At 41.3% G+C, this 27,899-nt stretch overlaps 1 protein-coding gene across 3 annotated transcripts; it reads left to right on the forward strand.

Moving 5' to 3' along the window:
- Positions 1–27,833, forward strand: trpm6 (transient receptor potential cation channel, subfamily M, member 6). Of its 3 annotated transcripts, XM_061730835.1 has the most exons (41): positions 1–111; positions 2,209–2,288; positions 2,519–2,557; positions 3,665–3,854; positions 4,186–4,399; positions 4,889–5,013; positions 5,144–5,315; positions 5,412–5,586; positions 6,036–6,159; positions 6,240–6,312; positions 6,422–6,522; positions 8,177–8,311; positions 9,238–9,291; positions 9,422–9,556; positions 9,672–9,794; positions 10,095–10,366; positions 11,266–11,494; positions 11,782–11,934; positions 12,028–12,183; positions 12,347–12,475; positions 18,245–18,496; positions 20,051–20,225; positions 20,519–20,633; positions 20,743–20,939; positions 21,032–21,164; positions 21,711–22,149; positions 22,726–23,064; positions 23,146–23,410; positions 23,511–23,608; positions 23,694–23,796; positions 23,989–24,035; positions 24,147–24,211; positions 24,308–24,333; positions 24,444–24,494; positions 24,634–24,699; positions 24,825–25,123; positions 25,225–25,307; positions 25,397–25,602; positions 25,736–25,787; positions 25,938–26,050; positions 26,854–27,833. In XM_061730835.1, exons 1-41 carry the CDS (start codon positions 55–57, stop codon positions 26,946–26,948), a joined length of 5,955 nt encoding a protein of 1,984 aa, XP_061586819.1. In that variant the 5' UTR covers positions 1–54; the 3' UTR covers positions 26,949–27,833. The 3 variants fall into 3 exon arrangements, with proteins under 3 accessions (XP_061586819.1, XP_061586817.1, XP_061586818.1); XM_061730833.1 differs by having other exon boundaries at positions 22,726–23,410; XM_061730834.1 differs by lacking the exon at positions 1–111 and adding an exon at positions 1,998–2,060 and having other exon boundaries at positions 22,726–23,410.
- Positions 27,834–27,899: the final 66 nt, after the last annotated feature.

Raw genomic sequence — 27,899 nt, forward strand, 5'->3', positions numbered from 1 at the left:
CTTTGGACCTGCGGCTGATAAAAGACCTTGTAATGATGAAGTGCAGGGACTTAAATGAAGGTCTCGGTTAAAATTGAAGATTTACAAGTTACAATTGGAGTCAAAGCCATGGTAAGTTGTCCAGAATAAAATGACACTATATCTGCTGCGGAGAGCTTTTCTGCAGTGACTTTATATAGGCTAAACAGCTGTTGACGATAATTACGCTTTTTTTTATTACTGATTGCCTGTCGTTAGCATTAGCTGACAATGTTAACAGTTTATCTGTGATTTTTAAATTATAGATATACAACGAAGCCTACTTTAACTTAACTTGAAGCCATAACAAGTTAAGTTGTCTTTAATTTACATTTATTAAAACATAACACCATAATGCTGTTGGGCGGCATGTCCACTTGAAGCGTACTCACCTGATAACGAAGCAGTTATTTGCATTAAAGTCTGTCTTTAATTTATTTGATATAACCTGAACAAAGTTGTTTATGAATATTCCGTTTTTTTGCACTGAAAGAATCGGACCATATCAGCTACAGTTATTAAAATAAATGCCGCAAATTAATGCATTTTAGGAATAGGCCTACATTGCAATATAGTGTAGGCTATATAATGCTATGAATCACATGTTAATAAACCTTTTAATAAAAACCTCCAGAATATACAATATTGTACAATATTATTGTCTGAGACACCAGTAGTCCTTTTATTTGATCAAAGTTTTACTTGCATCTATTTTTATTTTCCAGTTTCTTCAAACCACCGAACAGAAAATACAGGAACCTGTATCTTTAAAATTTAAAAGATATAGAATCCTCATCAATATCATGTCAGCCATCTGTATGGGACACTCTTCTTAAGAAGAGTTAACCAAGCACAGACTAAATAGCTACTGACTTTTGCTCAGTCATTTTGTTTAGAACATTGTTTGGTTTTAATTTGTGTCCATGTTATCCAGATGCCAACTGGTATGAGTTTTTCTATTGCTGATGTGGATTATTAAAAATATGTTTTGGCCAAATGATTAATTGGTCTCCCTCTAATATTATCACTGTATTTAAAGTGTGCATCTTAATAGATATGAACATCACTGGAAATCAGGTGTCAAGTTTTATCATGATGTAGCGTATTTCACCATGAAACAACCAGCTGCTTATATGAAGGCAGCTGTTTTGACACCAGGAATATCACATTTGAATATTCACACATTGAATTATTCAATCAAACACACACTCATTTTAGCAAACATAGTAAACTAGATATCTAAATGTCAATATTTAATACAAACTTTGGGGGTCAAATATGTAAATTGAGGGAGAGTGGAAAACATTTCTTGCAATTTTTGGTCTTAAATTAAATGGTGTCCTTGTAAAACAATACATCAGAAAGTATAGTATGTCATCACTCAACAAAAGCTATGAGGCTGTAATGATAATAAAGTAAGCTAATATAACTTAAACTTATATAAGCTGGGACACAATGCAATATTTTGCCTAGAAATCTTCAAAGAAGCCTTACCTGATATCATAAATCAATATAAAGTTGTACATAAACATTTCTATGAAGCCATCAGGATAACTTAGAATTATTGTAAGATCGTCTACTTTAAAATAGTACTTTCGTCAATTTGCTTCCTTGGCTTACTGTCTGATAAATCTATCCTTTTTAAAACACTGAACAATTTCAGCTTCACTTCAGGAGCCTCTTTAGTGTTGACACACTCTGGCTCTGGGTGGGAGTACACCAGTCCCAACCATGTGGACTAATCTCAGGAAGGGGATGTTTGTATGTTTCCTACCAACAGTGCTTTCCTCAGTGAGGCTATTGTTAAATTTGGCTGAGAATGGAAACAAAGACCTTAAAAAGCAGGGGAAGAATGAGGGAAAAACATTGCTCTGAAGCTGAATGAGGAGTTGACTGTTGCAGCTCACATCCCGTTAGTGTTACTGTGTGTGTGAGAGGGCAGTCAGGAGTCTGTGTCGGGGAGGGACCTACGGTCTCCCTTATCTCCCTTTGGATCCAGCAAGTAGAACGCTACTGCCTCTACAATGAGCTTCATTGAGAAGGTCATTGAATATTACTTTTTTTTTTTTTTCCAAAAATAATTTGTTTGTTTTTGCTAGAGGATGAATTTTCCTGTGAAGATGAAAATCCTGCTCTCGTCTGCGTCACTGTGCCTTTACTAAAAGTAAATGTGACCTTTTCTTTTTCCAGTCCCGAAAGTCTTGGATTGAGGAAACCTTTTCCAAGAGAGAGTGTGTGAAGTTTGTCCCTCCCTCTTGGGACTTACACAGGTAAGCTGGAATCTGTTCACAGTAATGGTATTCCTAAAACTGATGTGAGTTCATGTTTTAATGATTCCCAGAAAGCCAGTGTGCTTCTTTAGTGTGTGGTAGAAGATTGCCAGGAATGGTTGGACACAACATTTTTCTGAGAGCAGAAGTATTTGGCAGTCAGCCACTACCTCCAGGGAACAGGGACCAAATGAATTCTTTCATAATGTGATATTTCCTCTTTCTTACAGATGTGTTCCTGTATGTCAAGTATGCCAGAACTTGATCAGGTATAACATATGAATAACATTTTTATCATTATCTTTGTACCATATTCAAACCCTGAAGTCCTAGTTCTGTTGTTATGTGAGTTTTTTATGGTACTTTTCTCCTCACGCACTTCTTTTTTCTTTCTTTTTTTGTTAACATCAACTCACTTGCTTTCTTTCTATGTGTCTACATGTGTCACATTTTCACAGTTTTAATGTTACTGCATGCTCAAAATAAACAAATTATTAATAGAGTAGCAGATTGATTACATAATGACATCATGCGATTGAACATGTAATTGTTTTGGCTGTAAAATTATAAACACAGTGAAACACATTCACCTAGACTCAAGGTCAAAGGGAGGAGAAAAGGAAGTGTGGGAGACAGGAAAAGAGAAAGATCAGTGGAAGCTTAGTTTAATTAATCACAGCAGATTCCTCTCATCTCTGGACTTCTGTTGTATACCTGTAAATTAGATGTAAACAACCTTACTTTCATTTTCTGGATGCTTTATGGGCATACACTTGCATTTTTTGAATATGTATCTATTTAACCAACACTTCTTCTGTGTAGAAATCCTGTGGATTTACCAGGATTTCTGCTGTCATTTCAATGGGGCAATGGAATAGGATCAGACTAGGTTTTATGAATTATTAATTACAGGAGGTTCACAAACTACTTGTACAAGTCCTTTATTCTGAGTTTCAAGTAGATTCATAAACAATAGCAAGAGACATTATCTGGCAATAATGTTCTTTGCAATAAAAACCACAAAAAGTGATCTTTTTGATAGCAGCTTAGACAAAACATATAAAAAGCTCAAATATTAAGTATGTGTAATCATAAAAACAGTCCATTGTGATGTTTTTGTTAGGAACAGCAGGGACCATGACATTAGACCAGCATTATAAAGAACAAGCACTGTCCCGGTAACTCTTTTTGCTATATTTCTAATAACGCCTGTTAAATATAGATTTTTCACCAATGTGTGTTTTTCTTCCTTTTTTTTGTTTTTGCTCGATTGACTTAGAATATAGCATTGAAGTCGCTGATGTTTTGTTGACAATAAAACTGTCGCTGCCCCATAACTAAATGTTCTGATGCTTTTAACTCTTTGTATTGGCTAGATGTTGCTGCGGCCGCCTGATCGGAGAACACTGTTGGCAAGAGTCCGTTCCTCCAATATCCTTCTATATTGGATCTGGACAGGACACAGAGGATGAATGGTCCATGGAGGTTCATACCAGGGCCAGTCCCACTGATGCCTATGGAACAATAGACTTTGAAGATACCGCCACACGTGTCTGTCGGGCCAAGGTATGTAAGTCCATTAACTCGACATGTGTTTCCAGGAAAAAGAAATCCTCACCTTCTAGTGCTAACTCATATCTAAAAATATGATAATTATTATTCCAATTTCCTTTACTAATAACTGCCTCAAAAAAATCAATGTGGATGTTTTCCCCAGTGTCCTCGAGAAAAGGGTAGATTTTGATTGTTGTGTCAACCTTGGCGTTCTGTGATGTAAGCAGGCATTATTGAGTTTTATGAAAGCAAAAATGCTATCTACAGTTTTGACAAAACAATCAGACAAGCAGCACTTGAGAAAACTCTAAGAACCACGCTAACTAGTGCCATGTTTTTTCAGTACGTCCGTGTGGCTGTGGACTCCAAGGCAGAAGCGCTACTCCAACTGATGCTGAAGGAATGGCAGATGGAGAGACCCAAGCTGGTGCTTACTGTCCAGGGAGGCTCAGAAAACTTTATATTGCCCCCCAAAGTTAAGCAGGCTTTCAGCAAGGGGCTGATCACTGCTGCCCTCAGCACAGAGGCATGGATACTCACCGATGGGATTAACACAGGTATGTATGAGAAGCTTATTTGTTATTACTTTAAATCAACACTGGATCTCAAGATCCAATGTGGCATGCCTAAAATCATCCAACTTATGGCATACTTTTTCTTTGGTGATTCAGCACACTCTGGTGATCTATCTTTTAAAGTGAAAACTTCTGTGAGGAATCTTGGAGTTATTTTTGATAGCAGCTTAAAATTTGACAAGCAAATTAATTTTAATGGTTTCATTATGTTGTTTTTAAATTGTTTTGTTTTAATGTGGATTTTAATGGAAAGCACTTTGGTCACCCTGTGTGTTGTAAAGGGCTTTATAAATAAACATTGATTGATTGATTGATTGATACTTTTGTAATTTTCATTTTGAGTTACTTGTAAAATGTACCTCTCATTTGTGCTTTGTGGATGAAAAAATGCAATTATTCTTGCTGGCTTTATGTCTGTGAAGTAAGTCTGTGTATCTGCTGTGCATATAACTGTCTCTATATACTCCCCAGGTGTGTCTAAGTATGTGGGGGAGGCAGTAAAAATGTTTGGAAGCCACGACCTGAGGAAGAGAAACACCATTGGTACAACACCATGGGGAGTGATTGACAACAACATGGACCTCATAGGCAGAGACGTCAGTATTAAACGTGTTTTGCTGAATGAGATTATATCATTCTTTACAAGTAACATACTAGATCTTAGTGCATTTTCCCCCCTCCATGATGGTTGCCTGTTTGTGTGACACTAACTCAATGATGGTTCAGATGTTCAAGCCCTATCAGCCGCTGGGGAACCCGCTGAGTAAGAGGGCCTGTCTTAATGGTTTCCATTCCCACTTTCTGTTGGTGGATGATGGGACGCTGGGAAAACATGGCTGTCAGCAAGGCCTCAGGAGGAAACTAGAGAAACACATCCAGCTACAGAAGATACATCCTCGTGAGTCAGTGTGAATGTGTGTGTGTATCTGTGCTACACGGTGCAGAAAGCAGAGGGAGTTAATTTGAGAGACATACTGTCCTCTGTTCTCTGCAGGACTGAACCAAGGAGTGCCTGTGGTGTGTGTGGTGGTGGAGGGAGGCCCTGCCATCATTTCTATAGTGTTGGACTATGTCAGCAATGTGCCCCCTGTACCAGTGTTTGTGTTTGAGGGATCGGGCAGAGCTGCCGACCTGCTGGCTTTCATACACAAACAGACAGCCAATGACAGGTTTGTAGGTATATTGTATTTATTTTGTGAAGGCAAAGTAATAAATTGATAGGTTTACCTCATTGTAAATAAACTACAGTTCTTGTTCAGCTTGAGAGTGTGGTTGTCCTAAGTAAAACTTAAAGTCTAATGGAATGTCTTCACGCGCCACAAGGTGACAAATTCACCCGTGAAAGGAAACTGTGTGTAAAACCAGGTGGAAAATACAACAATAAAGTAGATGTCATTCACATTACATTTGATTGTATGTTGGGTGGAGTTAACTAGTTTCACCAAATAATGTTAAAAAAAACTGGTCCTACAGTTGGGATGTATTTCCATTTAAATATATATTAGGAATTTTTTATTTAAAATGTTGACATGTAAATCAAAAGATATGAATGGATATGGAATAGAGAAAAACACAAGAGAAGAAAAAGAATGTAACTGCATTTGTACTTCTCATTTAGGCAACTGGATGCTGACATCAAAGATGACTTCCTTGTCAGGATTGGGAATGTGTTTGGTGTTGAAAGGCTTGAAGCCACTTCCATTTACACCCTCCTCCAGCGGTGTATGGATCACAGACAGTGTGTGAGTAAAGTGGAGTTTGGAGTTTTGTGTCTTGTGGTTGAAGACACAGCCTACTCACCCATCATGTCTTTGAACAACAGATAACTGTCTTTGACTCTGAGTCAGAGGACCACACAGCACCAGATGCGGCCATTTTGAGTGCTACTCTAAAAGGTACTTTTCCATCTATTATGTGTTAAAATATCAGCCAGGCAAACATCTATGTTAATCTTGAATTTCAGAAAAATAAGCTCTGTTATGCGTTTTTAATGAATAATTACAGGCACCAATGCCAGTCCAGCAGAGCAGCTGAGTATGGCTCTGGTGTGGGACAGAGCTGACATTGGACAGAAAGACATCTTGGTGTACGGACAGCACTGGCAGGTGAGACTGGTGAAGGGAATTACAACTGCAGTCTGGGCTCTGATCATAAACTCAGGAGAAAGTTGGGATCATATAGAAATTATTGAGATTTCTGGACAGTCTTTTATGTACAGCTTTCTTAGGAAATCTTTTCCTGAAGCATTTTTTTGCTATATTACCTTAAATTCTCCTTACACTGATAGCAAACAATGAGTTACATCCAAAAAAGAGATCCAAGCAAATTTATTGGATGTTTTGTTTGCTGTTTTTTCTTTAGTGGTCAGATATATGTGTACTTTTGTGGTGTCTTTGGAGATGGGTCTGAAGGAAGGAGGTTTCTCTAAATCCTACTGACTGTTACAGGTTCTTCCAATATCTTCTACCCAACTTTTAAGGTAGTGACGCAGGATTTCAGGTTGACGTCTAGTGTGTCCAAAGGACAATGTCCCAGAAGTCCTGTGGTTTGTTTAGAGGCAACTTTGCAAACATGAGCAGTGCTATGAAGTTCTGAGAGTTATGAGAAAGGAGGCTTTTTCTTGGCAACTGTTTACAACAAAGCATTCTTGCGCTGCCATTTTTGGCAACTGCAAATCAAGTTGTTTGGAAATCACATAATAACTGTTAGATTTCTGCTAATGATCTTTCCTCTTTTGCCATTTGTCAAATGCTGCTACATACATTCATCGTCTGCATTTTGGCTCCGTCTTTTTTAAAAGTAAATAAAAACATATTGTAATAGTTATGTATGTATTGTGTTAGGCTGTATTTGCCTAATATTAAAACCTGGTAAAATCCTAAGAATTTGAGAAAGGTGTCCTTTCTTTTCGATATGGTTATTTATTAAGTTTCAGGACTGAGACAAGTCAGTTTCTGTCATTCTGTAATGTTTCCATTCCTTTCCAAAAAGCTTAAGACATGTTGCATGTGCATTGAAAATGCTAAGCAATGAAAACTTTCAGTAAGTATTTTGATCCATTCTTTTCTGCAAACACATCTTAAAGTGTGCAGCAGTGCTCCTAACTGTTGGACTGTTGCACACCTGGATTGTTGTTGTTACATTTTTCATTTCAAGATTCTTCACGGTCCAAGAACGTGACCTATTGAGGAAAGATCAGAACTGCAGGAAAGAACCTGCACCCATGTCTTCACCATCCTTTTGTTATGTATGCAGAATGTGGTTTTGCTTTGTCTTTTTTAAAATTGGATGTATGTTCTTTGAAAAGTTTCCATCTTGAATGCAGCATATGCTGCTCTAAAATCTCAATAATCATTTCTGTATTAATGCTGCTATCACAGAAGTGTAAATTAATTTTGACAACCCCATACTATCACATCCTCTAGCTTCTGGATTTGTTTGCTCATGGTCTCGATGGTGTTTATGTCTGTGGTCCAGAGCACACAGCTTCCATTTCTTTAACAAGAGAAGTTAAAAACGGAGTGGTCTGACTACAGTTCAGATTTCAATTGTGTTTTTCAAAGGTTTTTCTAACAAAATGTCTTGCCCATATTTTTACATCAGCTATTAATGAATAACATTTCCTGATGCCATGCCATCGGAGGGTACATGGGATATGGTCGTCCAGCTTAGTTTTCAAACTTCCATTTGCTCTTTCTGGTTTGTGGTTTTACTTTTAATTGTAATTTTGACTGCAATAATATTATATGCTGTGTGCAGGTCGGTGCCTTGGAAAAGGCCATGCTGGATGCTCTGGTGATGGACCGTGTCAGTTTTGTCAAACTGCTGATTGACAACGGCATGACGATGAGCCGCTTCCTCACTGTGGATCGACTCGAGGAGCTCTACAACACGGTAGTTATCATTTATTAATGTATCTGCTTGTAATGCTTCTGATATTTTGGATGTAAATTTCCTATTTTATTGATCAGAAATAGAAATACATTACTAACACATTTTGTTTCAAAATGCAATGTTAAAAGAAAATCTTTCTTGGTCCTTTTTAATGCATTTACCACCCAACAGTACTGTTGTTTGTCTTGGTGTACTTCTTCATTTTTTACTCCCTTAGCTCACACTTTGCTCTAAAACAAAAACAAATCCATTGTTTTTGCTTGTTTCCCTAGAAGCATAAAATTCAAAATACAGCTTTGATCAAAGTCACACCACTGCAAGTGTTTTACACTAAGATTCAATGCGCTTCATGGTCATTTGTGTCCAAGATATTTTCCCAGTTGGTGTTTTTGGAACTTTCTGAAATCACACAACTCTTTGTCACAAATGCATACTTGCCTTTCTCCACTCTTCCTTTGTAATTTTTTGTGTTAAAGCAAGTTAATTATTTATAGCACCCAAATCCTCTCAGGAAACATGTTAATATCCGCTGGGCTGCTACTCTTTGTACAAGGAAAGGCACGTTTATTTGTATAGCACATTTCTTTGCATTCTTTACATTGCTTTACATAAAAAGATTTTTGTAAAAAATGAATTAAAAAGTAAAAGAGAGTTTAAAAGCAGACATTAAAGACAGACAGACTTAAGTTCAAAATAATTAAATAAATGAGATGGAAGAAATAAAGGTTGTCGGGCAATACGATGGAGTACTGAAATGAAGCAGTAAATAAAAAGGTTTTCAGTCTCGACTTAAAGTGATTGATGGAGCAAAGTAACAATTGTTTTCCTTTTTTCCTTTCAATTAGTCTTTGCTCAGATTCAAGGGAGTTTTTATTTTCCTGTGTCCTCTTCTGTACTTTCGAAATAATATAAATACTATTCTTTAGTCACAGGGACAAACGCAGCGCTTTCTGCATCATCTCGTTGAAGATGCAAAAAAGGTGAGTCTAATAATGGTGTTGCCTTGTGTTGCACTGAATTGCATTTAGATGTTTTTGCACTTTGCGCAAAGTATTGACTTGAAATGGATACCATATATGATATCCAATATAAATTTGTTTCTGTGTGTAGTCGTCTCTTCCCAGAGACTACCGTTTTTCCCTTGTTGACGTGGGGCTGGTGATAGAATACCTAATCGGAGGAGCGTACCGCAGCAGCTACACACGGAAACACTTCAGAGCTGCATACGGCCACATGCAGAACAGAGTGAGGGTTGAGAGTTAGAACACAGTGTTTTTGTTTTGATAGATCTTGTAAAAACAAGTTTTATTTGAGATAGTCTATTTTCTCACAAGTAATGCATTCTCCTTGTTTGTAACAGGGTAGATGGGGCAGCTCTGCCTCCTTGTCTAAACAAAGACCAAGATTAATATCAGAGTCTAAACGAAGCAGGAGTCTCCAGGACTTGCAGTTCTTTAGAACTGCTCAACCCTACGGACGCAAGGTTGGCGAAATATTACATACTTTCAAAAAAAATGCTGTCAAAATAATTATAAAACACGATATAAAAAAGAAACAATTAAAATGTACACATAACATGTTTCATGAGAGAAACTATTACCTCTGTACAGGCATTTGGATTTGAAAGGTAGTTTTAAAACAGTCTTTTACAAACAATTTATTTTTGCAATGGTGCTCTGTGTTACTTAACATCTTTATCTGATGTTTCCTAATTTCAGTATTATAACTTTTGGATGGGGTCTCTGCTTTATTTCTGTTTGGATTTCAATTCTCTGCCATCAAGGATCAAGATGTGCCATCTGGGACCAGTCAAGAGATGACGTTGGGTCCAGGCCTTGGTGATACGTCGCTACTATTTCTGTTCGACTTCAACGACCTGTTTGTGTGGGCTATTCTGCAACAGCGGCAGCAGATGGCACTGTTCCTGTGGCAACACGAGGAGCAAGCGCTGGCACGTGCCATTGTGGGCTGTAAGCTTTACCGTTCAATGGCCTTTGAGGCACGCCAAAGCAGCATGGACGACAACATTGCAGAGCGATTCAAGGCTTATTCACTGTGAGTTAAAACAGTAAACTACAAAATGACTTTACCCATTGTGTAAAAGGTCACCTTGTGACCTTGCAGAAGAATGGTTAGAGTGGCTTGACCATTTGCAGTACTGATATGATCTATTGTTATATGTTCTATTATTTACGCTGCAACACTGTAGTTTCCTTTCTAGAATTAGAAAATATTCTTCAATTTAATTGAATTGAATTAAACTGAATTCAGTTAATTTCACTCACTTTAGTTCAATTCAACTGAAGTCTATTGGGGTGGGTCAGTCTAAGTCTGACCACCCCGATAGTGTCAGGATGAGGTTGGAGTAGGCCCCAGATGCAGGAGACCAGAAGGCAGGAGTTCCAAAAAGTAGTGATTTATTCTTCAAAAACAAAAAGCAGCTGAGCAGGATACAAAAACCAGACCGTGATAAAGAAAACTACCAAAACTTGACGCGGAAAACACGGAGCGAGGAAACAGTAGGGTGCAGACGATCAGGGCCGATGGGAAACAGGAAAGTCAAAACCAGAACTCAAACACAAAGACACGGGCTTCAAAATAAAACATGAAGTACCAAACCGTGACAGATAGACTGAAATAAGAAAGAGAAACCAGTTTCAAGTTCCTCACATCTATCCAAAAACTGACTATCATGTGACTGAATAGTTCTCTGTTTCTGTGTATCTCCATGTTGTTACAACAACCTAAAAATGACTGTAATAGCACGAGTAAAGACTCATTGGGTATTCTCGATCATTCAACTTGCAATTTGGTTGAGTTTTGTTATCCTAGGCTCAGTCTTCTGTTTTGAGTTCATTATTTTTGTTTGTAATACATATGTTTTTTGATAGTTATAATTGATTATGTGTACATATTCCAATGAAAGCATGATGTTTGTCTTTTCTCTCTGTCAGCGAGTTTGGTCAGCTGGCAGTAGATGTGTTAGACTGTGCATTTCGTCAAAATGAACAAATGGCTATGAAACTGTTGACTTATGAGATGGAAGCATGGAGCCACTTCACCTGTCTGCAGCTGGCCGTCTCCTCGTGCCACAGGCCGTTTGTCTCACACTCCTGCACCCAGACTCTCCTCACAGATCTCTGGACTGGTCCACTGAACATGAGAAAAAACTCCTTTATGAAGGTAACTATTGTTGGTTGTCAGTTTACGTGATTTTAAACTGTGCAGGTTTTTCTGTTTTTAATCAATGTAGCCTTTTTTTCTATTCCATTTTGTTTCTATTACAGTAAAAATAACTGGAAAGAGAAAATACCTAATGTAATGCTCACTGTCTTGAGTACTTCTGTTAGTCATTTGAATGGATGTTAATTGAAAAATATTGTTTGATCATTTAATCAATCAATTTCTGGATGTGGTGATGTGATAGTGGTGCATGGTTTCATGGGACACTTTCTTTCTCTGTGAATAAGATCATTTTAAGCCTTCTTCTACCTCCTGCCATCCTGCTACTGGAGTTTAAAAGCAAGGCTGAAATGTGCCACGTACCGCAGACCAATGAGGCAATACTGTTTGGCCTTGACTCTGTCAAGGCGGCGCCAGCCACCGAGGGATCTGATCACACGGTAAACTGCCAGTGGTGCACTTATCAGGCACTATTTTCCAACCTTTAATAGGCTCCTGATAGCCTTCTCTTCTCCCATCTTTTTGTCTAAAAGGACAACCAGGATGCAGAACGGGGCCTCCCTTTCTATGACAAATGTCTTGGTCCTGTGTCAGAAACTCTTTCTGCTGTGAAGGTCCAGGGACTGTCCTGGATCAAAAAAGTCTATGGTTTCTACACAGCTCCTGTTGTCAAGTTTTGGTTTCACACAGTAGGTGGTGTCCATCTCAAGTTAGATAGAAACATTTATCTGTCAGAAACTCATTAAAGAAATGGTTTAATGAGTCTTTTGATACAGATGTGGTCTTTGATACAGCACATTTAATGTTTATTATTCTATCACTTTCTGAATCTTTTTTCTGTCTCAATTTTAGATGTCCTACTTGGCCTTTCTGATGTTATTCTCCTATGTTGTTCTGGTGAAAATGGAAGATCAACCCAGCATTCAAGAGTGGCTGGTCATTGTCTACATTTTGTCCACTGCAGCAGAGAAAACCAGAGAGGTCAGTGATCCAGCACAAGCACGTTTTCTTCTTCTGGTTAAAGATGAAAAATGTGCACAATAGGTTAAAGATTAAGGTTAAATGCTGGATCAGGTTAAGGATCTAATGACATTAATCCTGTGACTTTAGATAGTTTTATTGCCACTGTAAATACAGTTCTGTTTCATTCCTTCTTGACTTCCAGTGGCAGTGAACAGAGTGGATATGTCTCCTCGCACTCCGCGCAGGTCGAGATTTAATAACAACAAAGTCACGTGGGTGACGTGTAGGGTACCTGTGCGCCTATAAATACCGCCCGCTAGCCTACATCCGGCCTCTTTGATCTTCTCCCCGTTAACCTGACGTACTTCGCGGGTTAATCGCTCCATAGATCCGTGTTTCGGTTCTATATTTTTTTGTTTGCAGGTTCGGGGGAGGTAAGCTCAACTCTGGTTGTTGGTGTTTGACAGGCTGCCTGTGACTCTTTGGTCGGAGTGCACGTTGTTGCCCTCTAAGGCTGTGGTTGTCAAGCTATCTTGCCTCTCCTTTGTCTATCTGGAGGTTTTCGAGCGCCCGTGTCTTGGGCTGGCTCGCTCACCAGCTACACAAACTATCTTGAATTGTTTGTTGTTGCGTTGATTCCTCCACATGCTAGATGTCCCAGCCGCGTGCAGTGGTCAGCCCACAACTCGGAGTACAAGCATGGGACCCCCGACTCAGCACTCCAGGAAATGAGGCGCAGGATACCCGCGCCGCTCACATCCCCTGAGCCCTCCTCCGCAGCCCTGGCAGCACAGCCAGGTTGCTGGGGGTGGGTGGCGTCAGCCCAGGGGCGCACAGCCTCCACCTGGCTGGTCTCGGCGGGTGCAGGGGCAACACCAGCGTCCCCCCAAACCCCCTAATAATCCTCGAGGCGCTCTATGAGGGCGTCGGGTTGGCGGTGGGCAGGTTTTCACATCAGCACCTGGCCTATTGGGCAGCCCATTCTCCAGATGTATGGGTTTTGAAAACACTGTCCCAGGGCTACAGGTTGCAGTTCCGCCGCCGGCCTCCACCACCCTCCGGGGTCAGGGAAACCTCAGTCAGAGACCCCGGGAGGGCCCTGTGTTTGTCTCAAAAGATAGCCAAACTCTTGGACAAAAAAGCCATCACAAGAGTTCACCCACGTACACAGAGCAATGGGTTTTACTCAACATACTTTCTCATTACAAAGAAAGACACATCTCTTCGGCCTATACTGGACCTTCGGGGGCTGAACCAGTACCTGAAGGTCCTCCCATTTCGGATGCTGCGCACACGCGAAGTCCTTCACTCTGTCACTCCGGGGGAGTGGTTCACCTCCATAGACCTCAAGGACGCCTACTTTCACGTTCCAATACACCCGGACCACAGATAGTTTCTCCGTTTGCCTTTCAAGGCCACGCCTACCAGTTCGCCGTCCTGCCTTTCGGCCTGTCCCTGGCTCCTTGCATCTTCACCAGATGCATGAGGGCGGCCTTGACATCGCTATGCCTGTCAGGGGTGAAGATTCTCCCATATCTGGACGACTGGCTTATATGTGCCCCCTCGCTCCAGGAGGCGGAGCTGACGACATCCAGGGTCCTCGCACATATCGAGGACTGGGCATGTCGGTGAATTGGGAAAAGAGCTTGTTGCGTCCCACACAGCGGACCACCTTCATCGGCCTGTCCCTCGATTCCGTATCGATGCAGGCACGCCTTACTGCAGAGCGGGCGGAGCGGATTCAGGGCCTGCTACGGTCTTTCCGCCTCGGGATGAGGTTGCCCGTCCACACATGGCTCCGACTGCTCGGGATGCTGTCGGCGGCCTCGGCTGTTACACTTCTGGGGCTGCTGCACCTGCGCCCCCTGCAGATGTGGTTCAACAGCCTCCATATGGACCCTGACCTTCACAGGTGGGTCAAGGTCAAAGTTGCACGCCAGTGCCTTATTCATCTCCACCGGTGGCGGGACAGCACCTTTCTTTTGCACGGTGATCCTCTCGGCTCGGTCCCGTCGAGGCGAGAGGTGGTGACAACAGATGCCTCACCTCAGGATTGGGGTGCGGTATGGCAGAAGAGGTCAGCCCAGGGGGTTTGGGGCCCTCTGTGGCGGGGATGGCACATCAATGTCCTAGAACTCCGGACTGTCTACTTGGCGCTGAGGCACTTCTTGCCCTTTCTCAGGGGCAAGCATGTCCTCGTCCGTACAGACAACACTTCGACAGTGTTTCATATCAACCACCAGGGGGGAACCAGGTCACTGGACTCCTTGAACGAGGCCCGGAGATTGTGGATGTGGGCTCATTCTCAATTGGCCTCCTTGAGGGCAATGCACCTCCCTGGCAGAGCCAACGTGGTAGCGGATTCCCTCTCACGCCGGCGGCTGCCACCGGGGGACTGGCGGTTGCACCCCCAGGTGGTGCAGATGATTTGGGATCGATACGGGGAAGCCCGTGTGGATCTGTTCTCCTCAGAGTGTACGACTCATTGTCCACTGTGGTTCTCCTTGGCGGAGACCAGTGCCCCGCTCGGGATGGACGCTCTCGCCAACACCTGGCCGAGGGGCCTCCTTTATGCGTTCCCTCCGATTCCCCTGGTGATGCCCACGCTTCACAGGGTGAGATTATCGGGTCACAGGGAGCTCCTGGTGGCGCCCAAGTGGCCCTCGAGGATTTGGTTCTCCACGCTCCTCAGCCTGTTGGACGGGGAGCCTTGGCAGCTCCCAGTACGGTCAGACCTCCTGTCCCAGCTGGGCCGGGAGGTGTGGCATCCCTCTCCGAGCCTCCTTCAACTCTGGGCCTGGCCGTTGAGAGGGGAGGGTCATTCTTGACAGACCTTGAGCCCTCATTTTGTCAGACCTTGCAGAATGCTAGAGCTCCTTCCGCAAGAAGGGTGTATTCACATTGTTCGGCCGCTTTTTCCTTCTTGTGCAGGGACGAGGATTTTGACCCGGTCTCCTGCCCGTTACAAGTTGTACTGCGGTACCTGCAGTATCTGTTTGATGCTGACCGGGCGGCCTGGACCTTGATGGTGCACGTAGCGGCTATATCTGTCCACCATGGCCACATCGATGGCAGGCCAGTCGGTGCGTATTACTGGGTGGCACAGTTTCTGTGGGGTGCCAGGAGACTGTGCCCCCCCAGAGTGCAGCGTGCAGTGGCATGGGACCTGCCGCTGGTCCTGCAGGCCTTGGGTGAGGCGCCCTTTGAGCCTGTGGCAGGGCTGTCCTTGGGAACAACGTCATGGAAGACTGCCTTTCTGTTGGCTGTTACGTCTGCCAAGCGTGTGAGTGAGCTCCACGCCCTTTCTGTCAGTCCTACGTGCCTTCGGTGGAAGGCAGACGGCTCAGGAGTGACCCTGTGGCCAAATGTCGCTTTCCTGCCAAAGGTGTTATCCCCTGACCATGCCAATCAGGCCAGAGAGTTGGCAGCATACCATCCCCCCCTGTTTGAGTCCCGGCTGGAGGAGCGGGCTAATTTGCTGTGCCCAGTCTGGTCGTTGCAGCTGTACCTTCAGGCGACGCAGAGCTTTCGACGCTCTGAGCAGTTGTTTGTTTGCTACAGGGGGGCGCACAAGGGCCGTGCCCTGTCGAAGCAACGGCTCTCCCACTGGATTGTTGACACAATCAAACGGGCTTATGACGTGGCAGATAGACGTGCCCCTTCAGGCGTTGTCTGTCATTCCACCAGGGGTGCGGCCACTTCCTGGGCGGCAATGAGAGGGGTACCATTGTCTGAGATCTGTGCAGCGGCATCCTGGGCGGTGCCGTGCACCTTCTCCAGTTTCTATCGCCTTAATGTGGCCTCTGAGTCCACGCTGGCATCGGCCGTTCTGCCTTTGGCTTCTGCCGCTGACCACTAGGTGGGTGTTGTTCCTCGTGACAGTGCTGGTATGAGTCATCCACTCTGTTCACTGCCACTGGCAGTCAGGAGGGAATGAAACAGAATGGAAGTTACGGATGTAACTATGGTTCTGTGAATTCCTGGATGACTGCCAGTCACACCGGTCACTGCGAACTTCCTCCAAGAAGATTCTGGGAGGCCGGATGTACATGTAGGCTACCGGGCGGTATTTATAGGCGCACACTAGGGCTGAACGATATGGACAAAATTTCATATCTCGATATTCATGCCAGATATCTCGATATCGATACGATACGATATGACTTCGGTTCGGTGAAAACCAAGCATTTTTCAGAAAAATAAAAACATCAGAAATCAAAAGAGTGCAGTTTTATTGATTAGAACTCACTGCCAGTCATCAACATTAACATAAAGTCACTCAATAATAAATAATAATCAAAATATTTTACTGTAGCTCCGCTTTTTTTTTTTTTTTTTTTTTTTTTTTTTAAATATTTTTATCCCGTTTTTTTTCCCATTTTTACCACCCCGTGCTCCTACCTACTGACAGTCCTGGGCATTGCCATCCTCTACCAACCCCGGGAGGGCCCTGCACTGAGCTCAGGTCTCCTCCTTAACCTGAGGAGTGAGCAGGCCGCATCTTTTCACCAGACAGGGTGGGGTTTCTCCGGCCGAACGTAGCGCGTGGAAGGATCACGTTATTCCGGCCGGATCCTCCCCACCCCATCTGGCGCCCCGGTTGGCCAGAGGGGGCATGTATGTATGTATGTAGCTCCGCTTTAACGATAAATAACCAATGCAGTTAGAGTTAGAGTTCAGTACATGTTATTGATTATTGATTGGACGCTGCAGCTGAACGGACTGTCACAACATCACTGCAGTTTCATGACGGAGTGAAGACAGATTACAGATTAAACTCATGTTTCACTCCCATGTTTCATATTTGATTTATTTTCTGTTTCAACAATTAAATATCTAAAAATGTTAACTTTCAATCTGATGAACAAAAGAACCAGAAACAACTTTCTTAATGTATTACTGCGCATGTGCAATCCCCCCCATTTGTCCAATCCTTGTTTTCAGTAAACGAAATAGAGAAAAGAGTTTTCCACTCGCTGTTTTAATTCCCAATTTCGATTTTCAAACACATCAATGAATTTTTTATTATCAAAACAAAAGATGGGGAACGGATTATTTTGGTTTATTTCTCTATTTTTATTTTGTAATTTAAAAAAAAAAAAAAAAACGGATGGCTGCGAAATACACGTCGCAATTTTCACCAAGCACGACTTGCACAACACCTCGCTCTGGTCGACATCATCCTTTCTAAATCCAAAATACCTCCAAATAATGGAGGATGATTTATGTTTTGGCACAAAATTAGATTCAGCACCGCCACCGGCCGCTATCCTCCGCACTCATGTCTCTTTTCTTCCGTTTGGATTTCTCCGCTCTTCTCCGCTCTCCTGTGTGTGCGTCTCACGTCTCCCTCACTCCCTCCCTCCTATGTTTGTCATTGGTTGGCTTCAGCTGTCGATCAACAGCAAGCATGAAATAAGCTTTGTGGTTGGCTGGCCGTAGTGGTGCGTTCAAAGGCAATCTTAAAAGTAATGTTTATGGAGACTGCTCGCGCTGTACAAGCAGGGCGAGCGGAAATATATCGTTTATATCGTTGCTTTCCCGTTATTAATGTCTTGAATGTTCATATCTCGATATAGATACGATAACGGTATATCGTTCAGCCCTAGCGCACACGCACAGGTAGCCTACACGTCACCCACATGACTTTGTTGTTATTAAATCTCGACCTGCGCGGAGCGCGAGGAGACATATCCACTCTGTTCACTGCCACTGGCAGTCATCCAGGAATCCACAGAACCATAGTTACATCCGTAACTCCCGTTTTCAAATCTACTTCATTATTAGGTTTTAATGTCTGAACCAGGGAAGCTGAAGCAGAAGATGAAGATTTGGTTCTCCGAGTACTGGAATATCTCCGATTTTATTGCCATCCTCCTTTTCCTGGTTGGATTTGCGATGCGTTGGCATGCTGATCCCTATCGGACTGCAGGACACATCACCTACTGTCTGAACATCATTTTCTGGTTTGTCAGGGTGATGGATCTGCTGGCTGTCAATCAGCATGCTGGCCCTTACCTCACCATGATCATGAAGATGGTAGGTCGAAACTGTGCTCATGTTCACTGTGGGGTTAAGGTGAATTTAGCCAGATCAGCTGATCCATTCTTTAAAAAAAAGGAAGCAATACGTGGTAAAAAATAAAATCACTAGACACAAAAATAGCATTCTAGGTTTAATGGCTTCTGTTAACTCAAATGAGCTGCAGCAGATATCAACAACGTCCTACTCTCAGCAAATGCTCATGTGGACCATGAAAGTTTTATCAAATTGATGCCAAAAGCTCTCTGCAGCACCAGTCAGGACCTCTGTCATGATTTTGTCTTAATTAAGTAAATAAGTACTATGATTGTTATTGATTATGACTAAATAATAGGGGTGTAACGATACACTAATCTCACGATACGGTACGATATACGATATTGAGGTCACGATAACGATACGATACGATATTATAGCAGTATTTTTTTTAACAAGCTTGAATGAGGAACATATGACTGGAAAAAATTGTCTTTTATTTGAAAGACACAAAATACAAAACAATACTGTACGTTTGCCCTATTGTTACAATTTGTAATGCTTTATAACTGTTTAAGTTTTAAAGAGAAAGCCAGGCCAACCATTTTCCACAAACTGAACTAAATGTAAATGTCAGGTTTGCATTATGCATCTTTGTTTCATACAAGTACAAATATTTTGCCACAAACTGAATAGTTTCTCTCATGTATGATTTGACTTTTTTCTTTCTAATTTAACAACTAAAATTAAATAAATACATAAAAGTAAATAAATACATACAATTTTACAGCATAAAAAAGATTGATTCATGCTCACCTTACAAGTGTAAGAGGAGATTTATTTTTGTTAAGAAGTTTATTTTGGTAATTCAGGATTAATTATTTTATAATATATTCTTTATATTCTGATGTAAATCAGGGACTATAATTACACTAGTCAGTTTATCTGTAGTTGTTAATATGTTTCAGATTGGGCGGAGTGATACAGCACTAGGTGCTGTGTTGATGCTCTAAAATCCTACGCTGTTGAGGGACATTAGTACACTGACTGGAGCTCAGCAGAAGTTGCCCGCGTGTTTATCCTACTCACGACCCCAAAAAGGTTTAATTTAATAAGGTAAGGCTTAACTCTACACCAGCCTTACATTAGTAAAAGTTCAGAGCTCAAAACGGGACCACAAAATGGGACTAGTTTCTTCTGAGCGGAGTAAGATTTTGGTCCGCGGGTCGAGATGCGGCCGCGGTCGCGGTCGGATGCGCGTTTCTAGTCAACACAATAGATTAATATTAATAACCCAATATCGCGATACACTTTGTCACCTCCACGACACGTATTGTGACGTTTTTGTATCGCGAAATTTCGTGGCACGATATATTGTTACACCCCTACTAAATAACTATTATTATTAACGCGAGTGTCCATTTGTTTTTTTGTTTTGTGTTTTGTTTTGTGCTTATTTTTGATAGGTTTATGATAGTAGTGTGCAAAACTATTTTATGCATCATACTTTGCTTAAGCCCCAAGCTGCTACTGGTATTCATTTACCCATCTTTCCTTCCTCTTGTGTGTGCTCAGACCAGTAACATGTTCTTCATTGTGGTGATGATGGCGATAGTGCTCCTGAGCTTTGGGGTATCCAGAAAGGCCATCCTGTCTCCGGGTGAGAACCCCTCATGGAGCCTGGCTCGAGACATTGTCTTCCAGCCATACTGGATGATCTTTGGAGAGGTCTACGCTGGAGAGATGGACTGTACGTGGCTCAGTAGAAAGTACTGGATTATTATTATTATTTATTTACTCATTCATTTTAAATGCCCACTTCATCCTACTGTTTCCAGGATAAATATGAACAGGATTGGCTAAGTATTCTCAATACCTTTTATAATGAAAATGTTTCACATTCAAGCATTACTGTATCTGTGACATATACAGTATGTACGAGTTCATAAATGTAACTGACAGTTAACCCACGACATTCTGTGGAATATTTCCATGAACATTGACTGTTCTCACTTTAACATCTGTGAGTTTGTGTGTCGACAGTATGTGGTGACGATGGTCCGTGTCATCCTGCGTTCTTTATTATACCATTACTCCAGGCTGTTTATATGTTCTTCCAATATATCATCATGGTCAACATCCTCATTGCATTTTTTAAGTAAGCACTGTTATTTCAAAAATATTTCTTTTGGTGCAGGGGGATGGCGAGGTTAAAGAAATATGTACAATTAATTTTATTGAATTTAATGTTTTCTTTGCTGTGGCAGCAACATCTACTTTGACATGGCTTCAATATCCAACAAACTGTGGAAGTACAATCGTTACCGCTACATCATGACGTATCAGGAGCGGCCATGGCTTCCCCCGCCCCTTATCCTCTTCAGCCACATGGCTCTTTTTTTGAAAGGCATCTATAGAAAATTAGCTGGAGATGCTGCGAAGGAAGAGAGAGGCTCTGGGCTTAGTGAGTAACGCAGTATGTTTGTTGTCAACATATTTAACCAGCTATTGCTTGGATTTTTCATGTGAAAAAAGCAATTTCTTTGTCTTCATCAGAGCTGCATCTGGGCCACGAGGATCAAAAGAAGCTGCATGAATTTGAGGAGAAATGTGTAGAGGTTTACTTACATGAGAAGAACGAAAGTCTCCACAGTAGTCAAATAAACAGGGTCAGAGTCACAGCTGAGAGGTTTGCTTGATACTTTAATCAATTTTCAATAGCCAAGAGTGAACATTATTATTAAAGGATTGGTTTGGATTTTGTGTGATGATCAATGATAATATACTACCTATCCTATGTCCAGCCTTTTACATTAGTTTGTCATTGATTTCACCAGCAGCAGAATCTGATTCTCAATATACTCCTGGAAACATTAAGGAAAACACCTCACACTGTCACCTTTAAACAAATAGATATCAAGTGAATTGGACTGTCTTACAATAATGAAAGTATCGTGTATTGCTGTGGTGTTAAAACAAGATTTTACCTCTTGTTTATGTTAATTTCATAGCATAGTTTCTGTTTTACATTTGAAACACAATATTTTGTCAAATGTCAGAATTATGTGATTCATTTTAAATTTCAATCATACCATGGTGTTTTTTAATTTACACATGACTGCTGATGATTTCTCTAAGTGGTGATATTTGTCATATAGTATTGATATTAAACATGTGACATCAAATATTAAAAGACTAAATAACATGCTAAGATTTTTATTTTTTTTCCCATTAGGGCAGAAGAGATGTGCATGATAGTGGGGGAGGTGACAGAAAAGGTCAACTTCATTCAGCACAGCCTGTCAGACTTAGACTGTCAGCTGGGTCAACTCCAGGATCTCTCTGTGCTGGCTGTGGACACCCTCACTCTGCTCTCCGCTTCTGACAGCCTACATCAGGAAGAAGCACGCCTGGCTCAGTGTCGGCACAGCACAGCATCCCAGCATATCCTCCCTCACAGCTGGACCCTCCCACACGGGAGTGGAGCAGAATGTGATATTCATAATATTCGGCGCCTGATGGTCAAATCATGTAAAAGCACCCCGTCCTCTTTGCCAAAGGGCTGTGGTCTAGCAGCAAGTAGAGTGGCATTACTGGAGTGTCATGAATCTGCCAGGGGAAGCAGGGAAGGAAAGTGTGGGCGCACAGAAGGGGGAGAGGAAAGGGCAAAGGAGGTACTTACTCTTTCCTTTTAATATACTGTTATTTGATGCAAACAGCTGGGATTTTGAAAAACTGACTTCAGTGTTTGGGAGTGACACACTGTGATTCTAATATTCACCTTTGTCTTATTTGCTTTAAAACATTAAAATGATCATGATTAGGGCTGGGCGATTTTGGACAAAAATAAAATCCCGATTTTTTTCTCTGAAAACCCGATTTTCGATTTCGATTTCGATTTTTTTAGTAAAACTACAAAAATATTTTATCTTTATTTTTAAAGAAAAATAGCAAACAAATTTCCCTATTGAGAATGAAGTGCAATTGAAAGATACTGTTAATCCTCCTTGAGTTTAGTAAAGTGACAACATTTACAATTTTCTTGACCAAACAAAGATGACTAGACGAGCTCTGTCTGTAATGCAGCCAGCTGCAAAAAAGGAAAATCGATTTTCCGATTTTCCTTATTTAACATCGATTTTGATTAATAAATCCGATTTAGATTTAAAATCGATTAATCGCACAGCCCTAATCATGATACTTGACCACTTTTAGAAGTTGTGATTTTTTTTTTTTTTTTTTTTCTATAGGATTTAGAGTCTAATTCTGCTGACCATCCCCCTGAGAACGGGTTGGGAGCATCTAAACCAGCATCACATGCTTCCTTGGGTCACCTTAACAATGGCGGAGGACATCTTAGAAGGGAGAGGGATCAGACACCTTCTGAGTCCTCTGGATCGTCCCGTTGTGGCAGTCCTCTTTCTGCCAGAGGCTTGGTGTCATCACATCATAAATTCTGGGTATGTGATCCATATTTGTACCCAAGTCTTGCAGATACATCCATGGAAGAGGGAGAAGAAGAGGAGGCAGAGGAAGAAGAGCAGGAAGAAGAAAACACCCAAGAACTGGAACAGCTGCCCAAAGCAAAAGTATGTCGATCATCTGGCAATTCGCCTCAGTCTGGCCCTCAAGACTTCTCTGATGTTTTGATCAATCCTGTGTCTCCTCAGGATGATAGTCAACCAGGTCTTCCATCCAGACTTTCCAGCCAGTGGAGAAAGCCTATGACAGCCCCCAGGTGGATACCCAAAGACCGCCCGTACGGCTACTGCAGGTCTCTATCATCTAGCATGGAGAACATGACCTTTGCTGGAGCGCCCCTCGGCCCAAGAAGGGGATCGTTTGCATCGCTCAATGAATCAATTAACAAAGAGGATATAGCTGGTAGGAGGGGCTTTAGGGATGATACATCTCTGCAGTGCAGCAGGAACCAAGGTAATATTGTCTTGACCCTACTGAGAAAGAATGAAAACTACATAAACCTTAATTCATGCATCCATGCACTAACAAATTCTGCATTACTCTGTCACTGCAGAGTGGTCCAAGTCCTCTGACTTCACCCAAGTCATCGAAAGCAGAAGCAAAAGTCACAACCGGAAGACAGTAAAGATAAAACAGAGGGCTCCAGATGCAGTAATATGAAACATAATGTCTTCTTTACAAAATACAGTTAACATTAGCTTCATTCACAACTAAATTAATCTTAATTGTTTAATAGGTACCTTTGGACTCCTGCTTGGCTGGTGCCTCATGGAGAAGGCAACGGAAGATTATCGGGGAACCTGCATGTTGGTCAGCTTCAACCAGCCTCAATCAGCTGAGTAAGGACCTGTTATATAAATATATATGAAAGTCATCTCAGTGAATCAGTATGTACAATGGCACAACGATTAAAAAGGCTGATAATTAGATTTTTTAAGAGCTTTTTGAGATGTGATACCAATAGTTTCAGAATGTATTGGTACAGTTTTGTTTATAAGAATAAATTGTCTTTAATTTGAATATTGTTTCAGATTGTGATCCTTCAGATTTGTCGCAGAAGCAGGTCTTTTCCCATCAGGTAAATAATTGCCAGTGTCTGCCGGGATATACATTGGTAACATCAGAAATATTGATTAAATATAATTTGTGTCAGTGAGATTATTTAGATAAATGCTGAATTTACATTTAGGATGTGAGGAGCTCCCCTCATTCAGTGTGGAACAGCTGGGCCATATCCATGAGCCGTAGGTCTTCGTAAGTCAGACTTTCCCTCATAACATCTGTGATAACTGTGATTACAAAATGCTTGGTTGTGATCTTTTCTTTTTTTTTTTTGCATCTCTGTGGCAGCGTACAGAGTGGAATAGCACCTGAAGGTATGTCTCATCATGCAGCTTGAATACAGTTTCTTCATATTGTTAACTTGTTCAATATTGTGAAATTTAACATTCAGTATTTCAGTTTCACTTTATTTTGTCTGCTGCAGGCAAGATACACTCATTCCAGTCCAGTGACAATTTGTACCCTCATTATTCAGGTATTTTACACAAAATTAAGCTTTGGTTAAATCATAAACTAACAACGTTTTTCGGTGTATTTGATCTCAAAAAGGTTTACTGTCAATAAAAATAAATACAATTACTTTCTGACCGTGTTGTATCTGTGTATGTTGTCAGCCGTGGAAAGAAACAATTTGATGAGACTGGCCCATACCATTCCCTTCACTCCTGTTTCCATTTTTGGTAAATCTCCTACTTTGTGCCTTACTTCTTTAATACCCTTGTTTAACAAAAATATGCCTCTTGATTTATTTTCAAAGTCCGTCTATGTTCTCTAATGATTATCAGCTTATCATCACTGCTTGCAGGAGGCGAGGAGGTGAGCATCTACTCCCTGGAGGAAGTTCCCTCTGGCAATGGCTGTGAACCCAGTTTGGTCTCTTCATGGTCTTCTCAAGGGTATTCTGCTTTTCTGAAACCACTCTCCAGTGAGGAGGGCTCTCTGGATGGGGGTCTCCGGCAGGGTTGCAGAATGCTCTGCACTTGGGCGGAACAAGATGTGCTCAAGCCTGGTTGGGTATATGTGGTCAAAGCCTTTAAGGCAGATGTGGTCTATGCCTGGCAGAAGAGCTTCGCTGGTAACACTGCACTGCAGCTTTGTTTAAGGGTAAGTGTTTCAGACCATTTTAAGATCCATTTTTGAAAAAAAAAAATCATAGCCCTTTGGCAAAATTGCTCCTTAAATATATTTGTTTGACATCCTTAAAGGAGATCCAGCAGCAAAGAGCAGCCCAGAAGATGATGCAAGTTTTTAACCAGATCAAACCTAATGATATGCACCACTCACCAAGGTGTGTCAAGTTTTCTCCTCATGTGTACAGTGTGTGCTTGTGCAAGTTCAACTTCTACACATGTGGTATCATCCTTTCTTATCCACCAGATTTCTAGATGTGGCACTGATCCTCTGGCATGCCAACAGCCAGTGGCTGACTATTGAGAGGAACATGACCGGTGACTTCAGGAAATACAATAACAACACAGGAGAGGAGATCGCCCCCTGCTGTTCACTAGAGGAAATGCTGCTAGCATTCTCCCACTGGACCTACGAGTACTCGCACAGAGAGCTGCTGGTGCTTGATATACAAGGTAATTCCTTTTACCATGTATGTTTGTGGCATGCCTGTGGTTTTTCTTGCATGTAAGTTGTTGAGTATCTATCTGCATGTTGTTTTTTAATTCCTCTCTATATCTACTTATTCAATCATTCTGTTACTGACAGGAGTGGGAGAGGAACTGACTGATCCAACGGTCATCACGGCAGATGACCAAAGGTACAAATTCTGCCAAATATATCATCTAGGCATGTTGCTTCAAAATGCATCCTTCTCTGATTTCAGAGCTTATCATAATTTATTCTGTGTATTTAAGAATGAAACCTTTTTACGGTCTGTAGTCTCATACTGTGCCTGTCCCGTCTGCAGTGGTAACAGGGGTGAGATGATTTTTGGCCCCGACAACCTTGGAGATGCTGCCATCAGCGGTTTCCTGCAGAAGCACTCGTGTAATTTCTGCTGCCGCAGACTGGGCCTAAAAGGTGAGAACTGTACAAAACCAGCATCTTTTAGAGAAAAAACTCTTATACAAGCACCTAAATATCCCTAAGAAGCACTTGTTAAATGATTGCGTCTTAGTGATATTTGAATGTTTGAGAATCATATTTCTGCCTAATTGACTGTTTATTATGTAGGACTGCATTTACAAAAGATTTTGTCTTAGTACACATCAGTTTCACTTGGGTTTGGGTGCATATGCATACATTGTATGTCACCTCTGTGTCGTCACTCAAGAGGCTATCTTGGCTCTGAGAGAAATCCCTAACAACTTCAAATGAAGACAGCACACACCAACAGTCAGCTAATTAAGCAGCGAGTCTTCGTTTACTTCTAAAACAACAGTAGTGTTGGAGGCATGGGGGTGGGATCTGCTTTGTGCGTTGTGCTGCACGGCCTTTGATTACGTATTAATCATGTCTTTGTGCTGGCAATGTGCTGCTGAGACATTAGCTTTGATTAGCTATTAATTAATGTCTCTGGGTAGACATGAAACCAGCATCTAGAGGATAACTGCGCAGAAAGAAACTGTGCTCAAAAACAAACAAGCCCGGCAAAGAAACACACAAACACAAACATTCAGACACAGTTGTTTTGATATTTCAAAGGTGTGTTGTGTTTCCTCTTCCTTTTCTTGTGTCCTCTCCAAGATTTCCTCAACAAATCAAACCAAATTATTCATGCTTGATGCATGGACTTCCTCCCAGGCCTGTCAGTATTCTCTTTCTTGTGATAATGACTGTGTTATAGGAGTGACATGTCGCTAACTGATGTTTCTGTTGTTCAGATTTAAGGGGGTGTTCAGGCAGCTGCGAGAACAGCGATGAGGCAGAGTCTACGTCAGAGAATGAAGAACAAGACGCAGACGATATAAGGATGTAACTTGGTTAAAAATGTAAAAATGGAGATGAGAGAATGATATCTTCTTATCAGAGATCTGCGAACTGTTAAGTTTATGAGGGTGATTCTAGTTTGCACTGAGTTTTTTAATATATTTCTATACGTGTATTATGATACAGCTTTAAGGAGGATGAGATTTTTGTACAACTGTAATATAATTGCATGTTGTCTTTATGGTTTAATATAAAGATACAAATGTTTTTCATCAGCTCATATTAAAATATATCAATCTAAAATTAAGTGTGTGAGAGTGAGACAAAAAAAACAAACAAGAAATGCACCCATAAAATTTCTTTTATTTTTTTTTTCCCACAACAAAATGTCTACAAAAGCGATAAAATATAGAATTTAACAAAAATCACTTCAGAGCTTCACATTATATGTACATCTCAAAGGAGAACTCGCAAAGGCCCCTGCATAGCTCTGAACTTTAACCCAGTCTGATCCATCAGTTCTGGGCGTTTTCGACTCTGTTTAATGTTAATGCACACATGCACACACTCTTTCCTCCTGCAGTAAAAATGGAAACTATAGCAGACTTTGTAGATTTGCAGTAGAGTCAGAGTTCAGAGTCCAGCAGAGTCCCCATCAAATGAAAAAAAAAAAGCATAAAATGTAAAAATTGTTTGCCAGTGTAATCAAATACACTTTTTCCTGGGTTCCCCCATTTATGATTTGCTTCTCATGTAAACTGACACAGTAAAGCATCTACGCCCCACACTGCCAATCCTTACTCTCTTCACTAGCTATGGCACTTTGAAAAGAAACAAAATGTTTTTTTGTTTTTTTTTTTGTTTTTTGTTTTATTATGTTGTATGATCTTGTTAGTCCTGTGTAAAAGAGGTTCTGTTGCCCAAGTACCTTTTAGGTTTAGGCTACAGATTGCTACATTTTCTTTTATTTGCTCTTGCTGGGATGCAAAGACATTCTACA

The sequence above is a fragment of the Cololabis saira genome, chromosome 9 (assembly GCF_033807715.1).
Source record: "Cololabis saira isolate AMF1-May2022 chromosome 9, fColSai1.1, whole genome shotgun sequence".
NCBI lineage: Eukaryota > Metazoa > Chordata > Actinopteri > Beloniformes > Belonidae > Cololabis > Cololabis saira.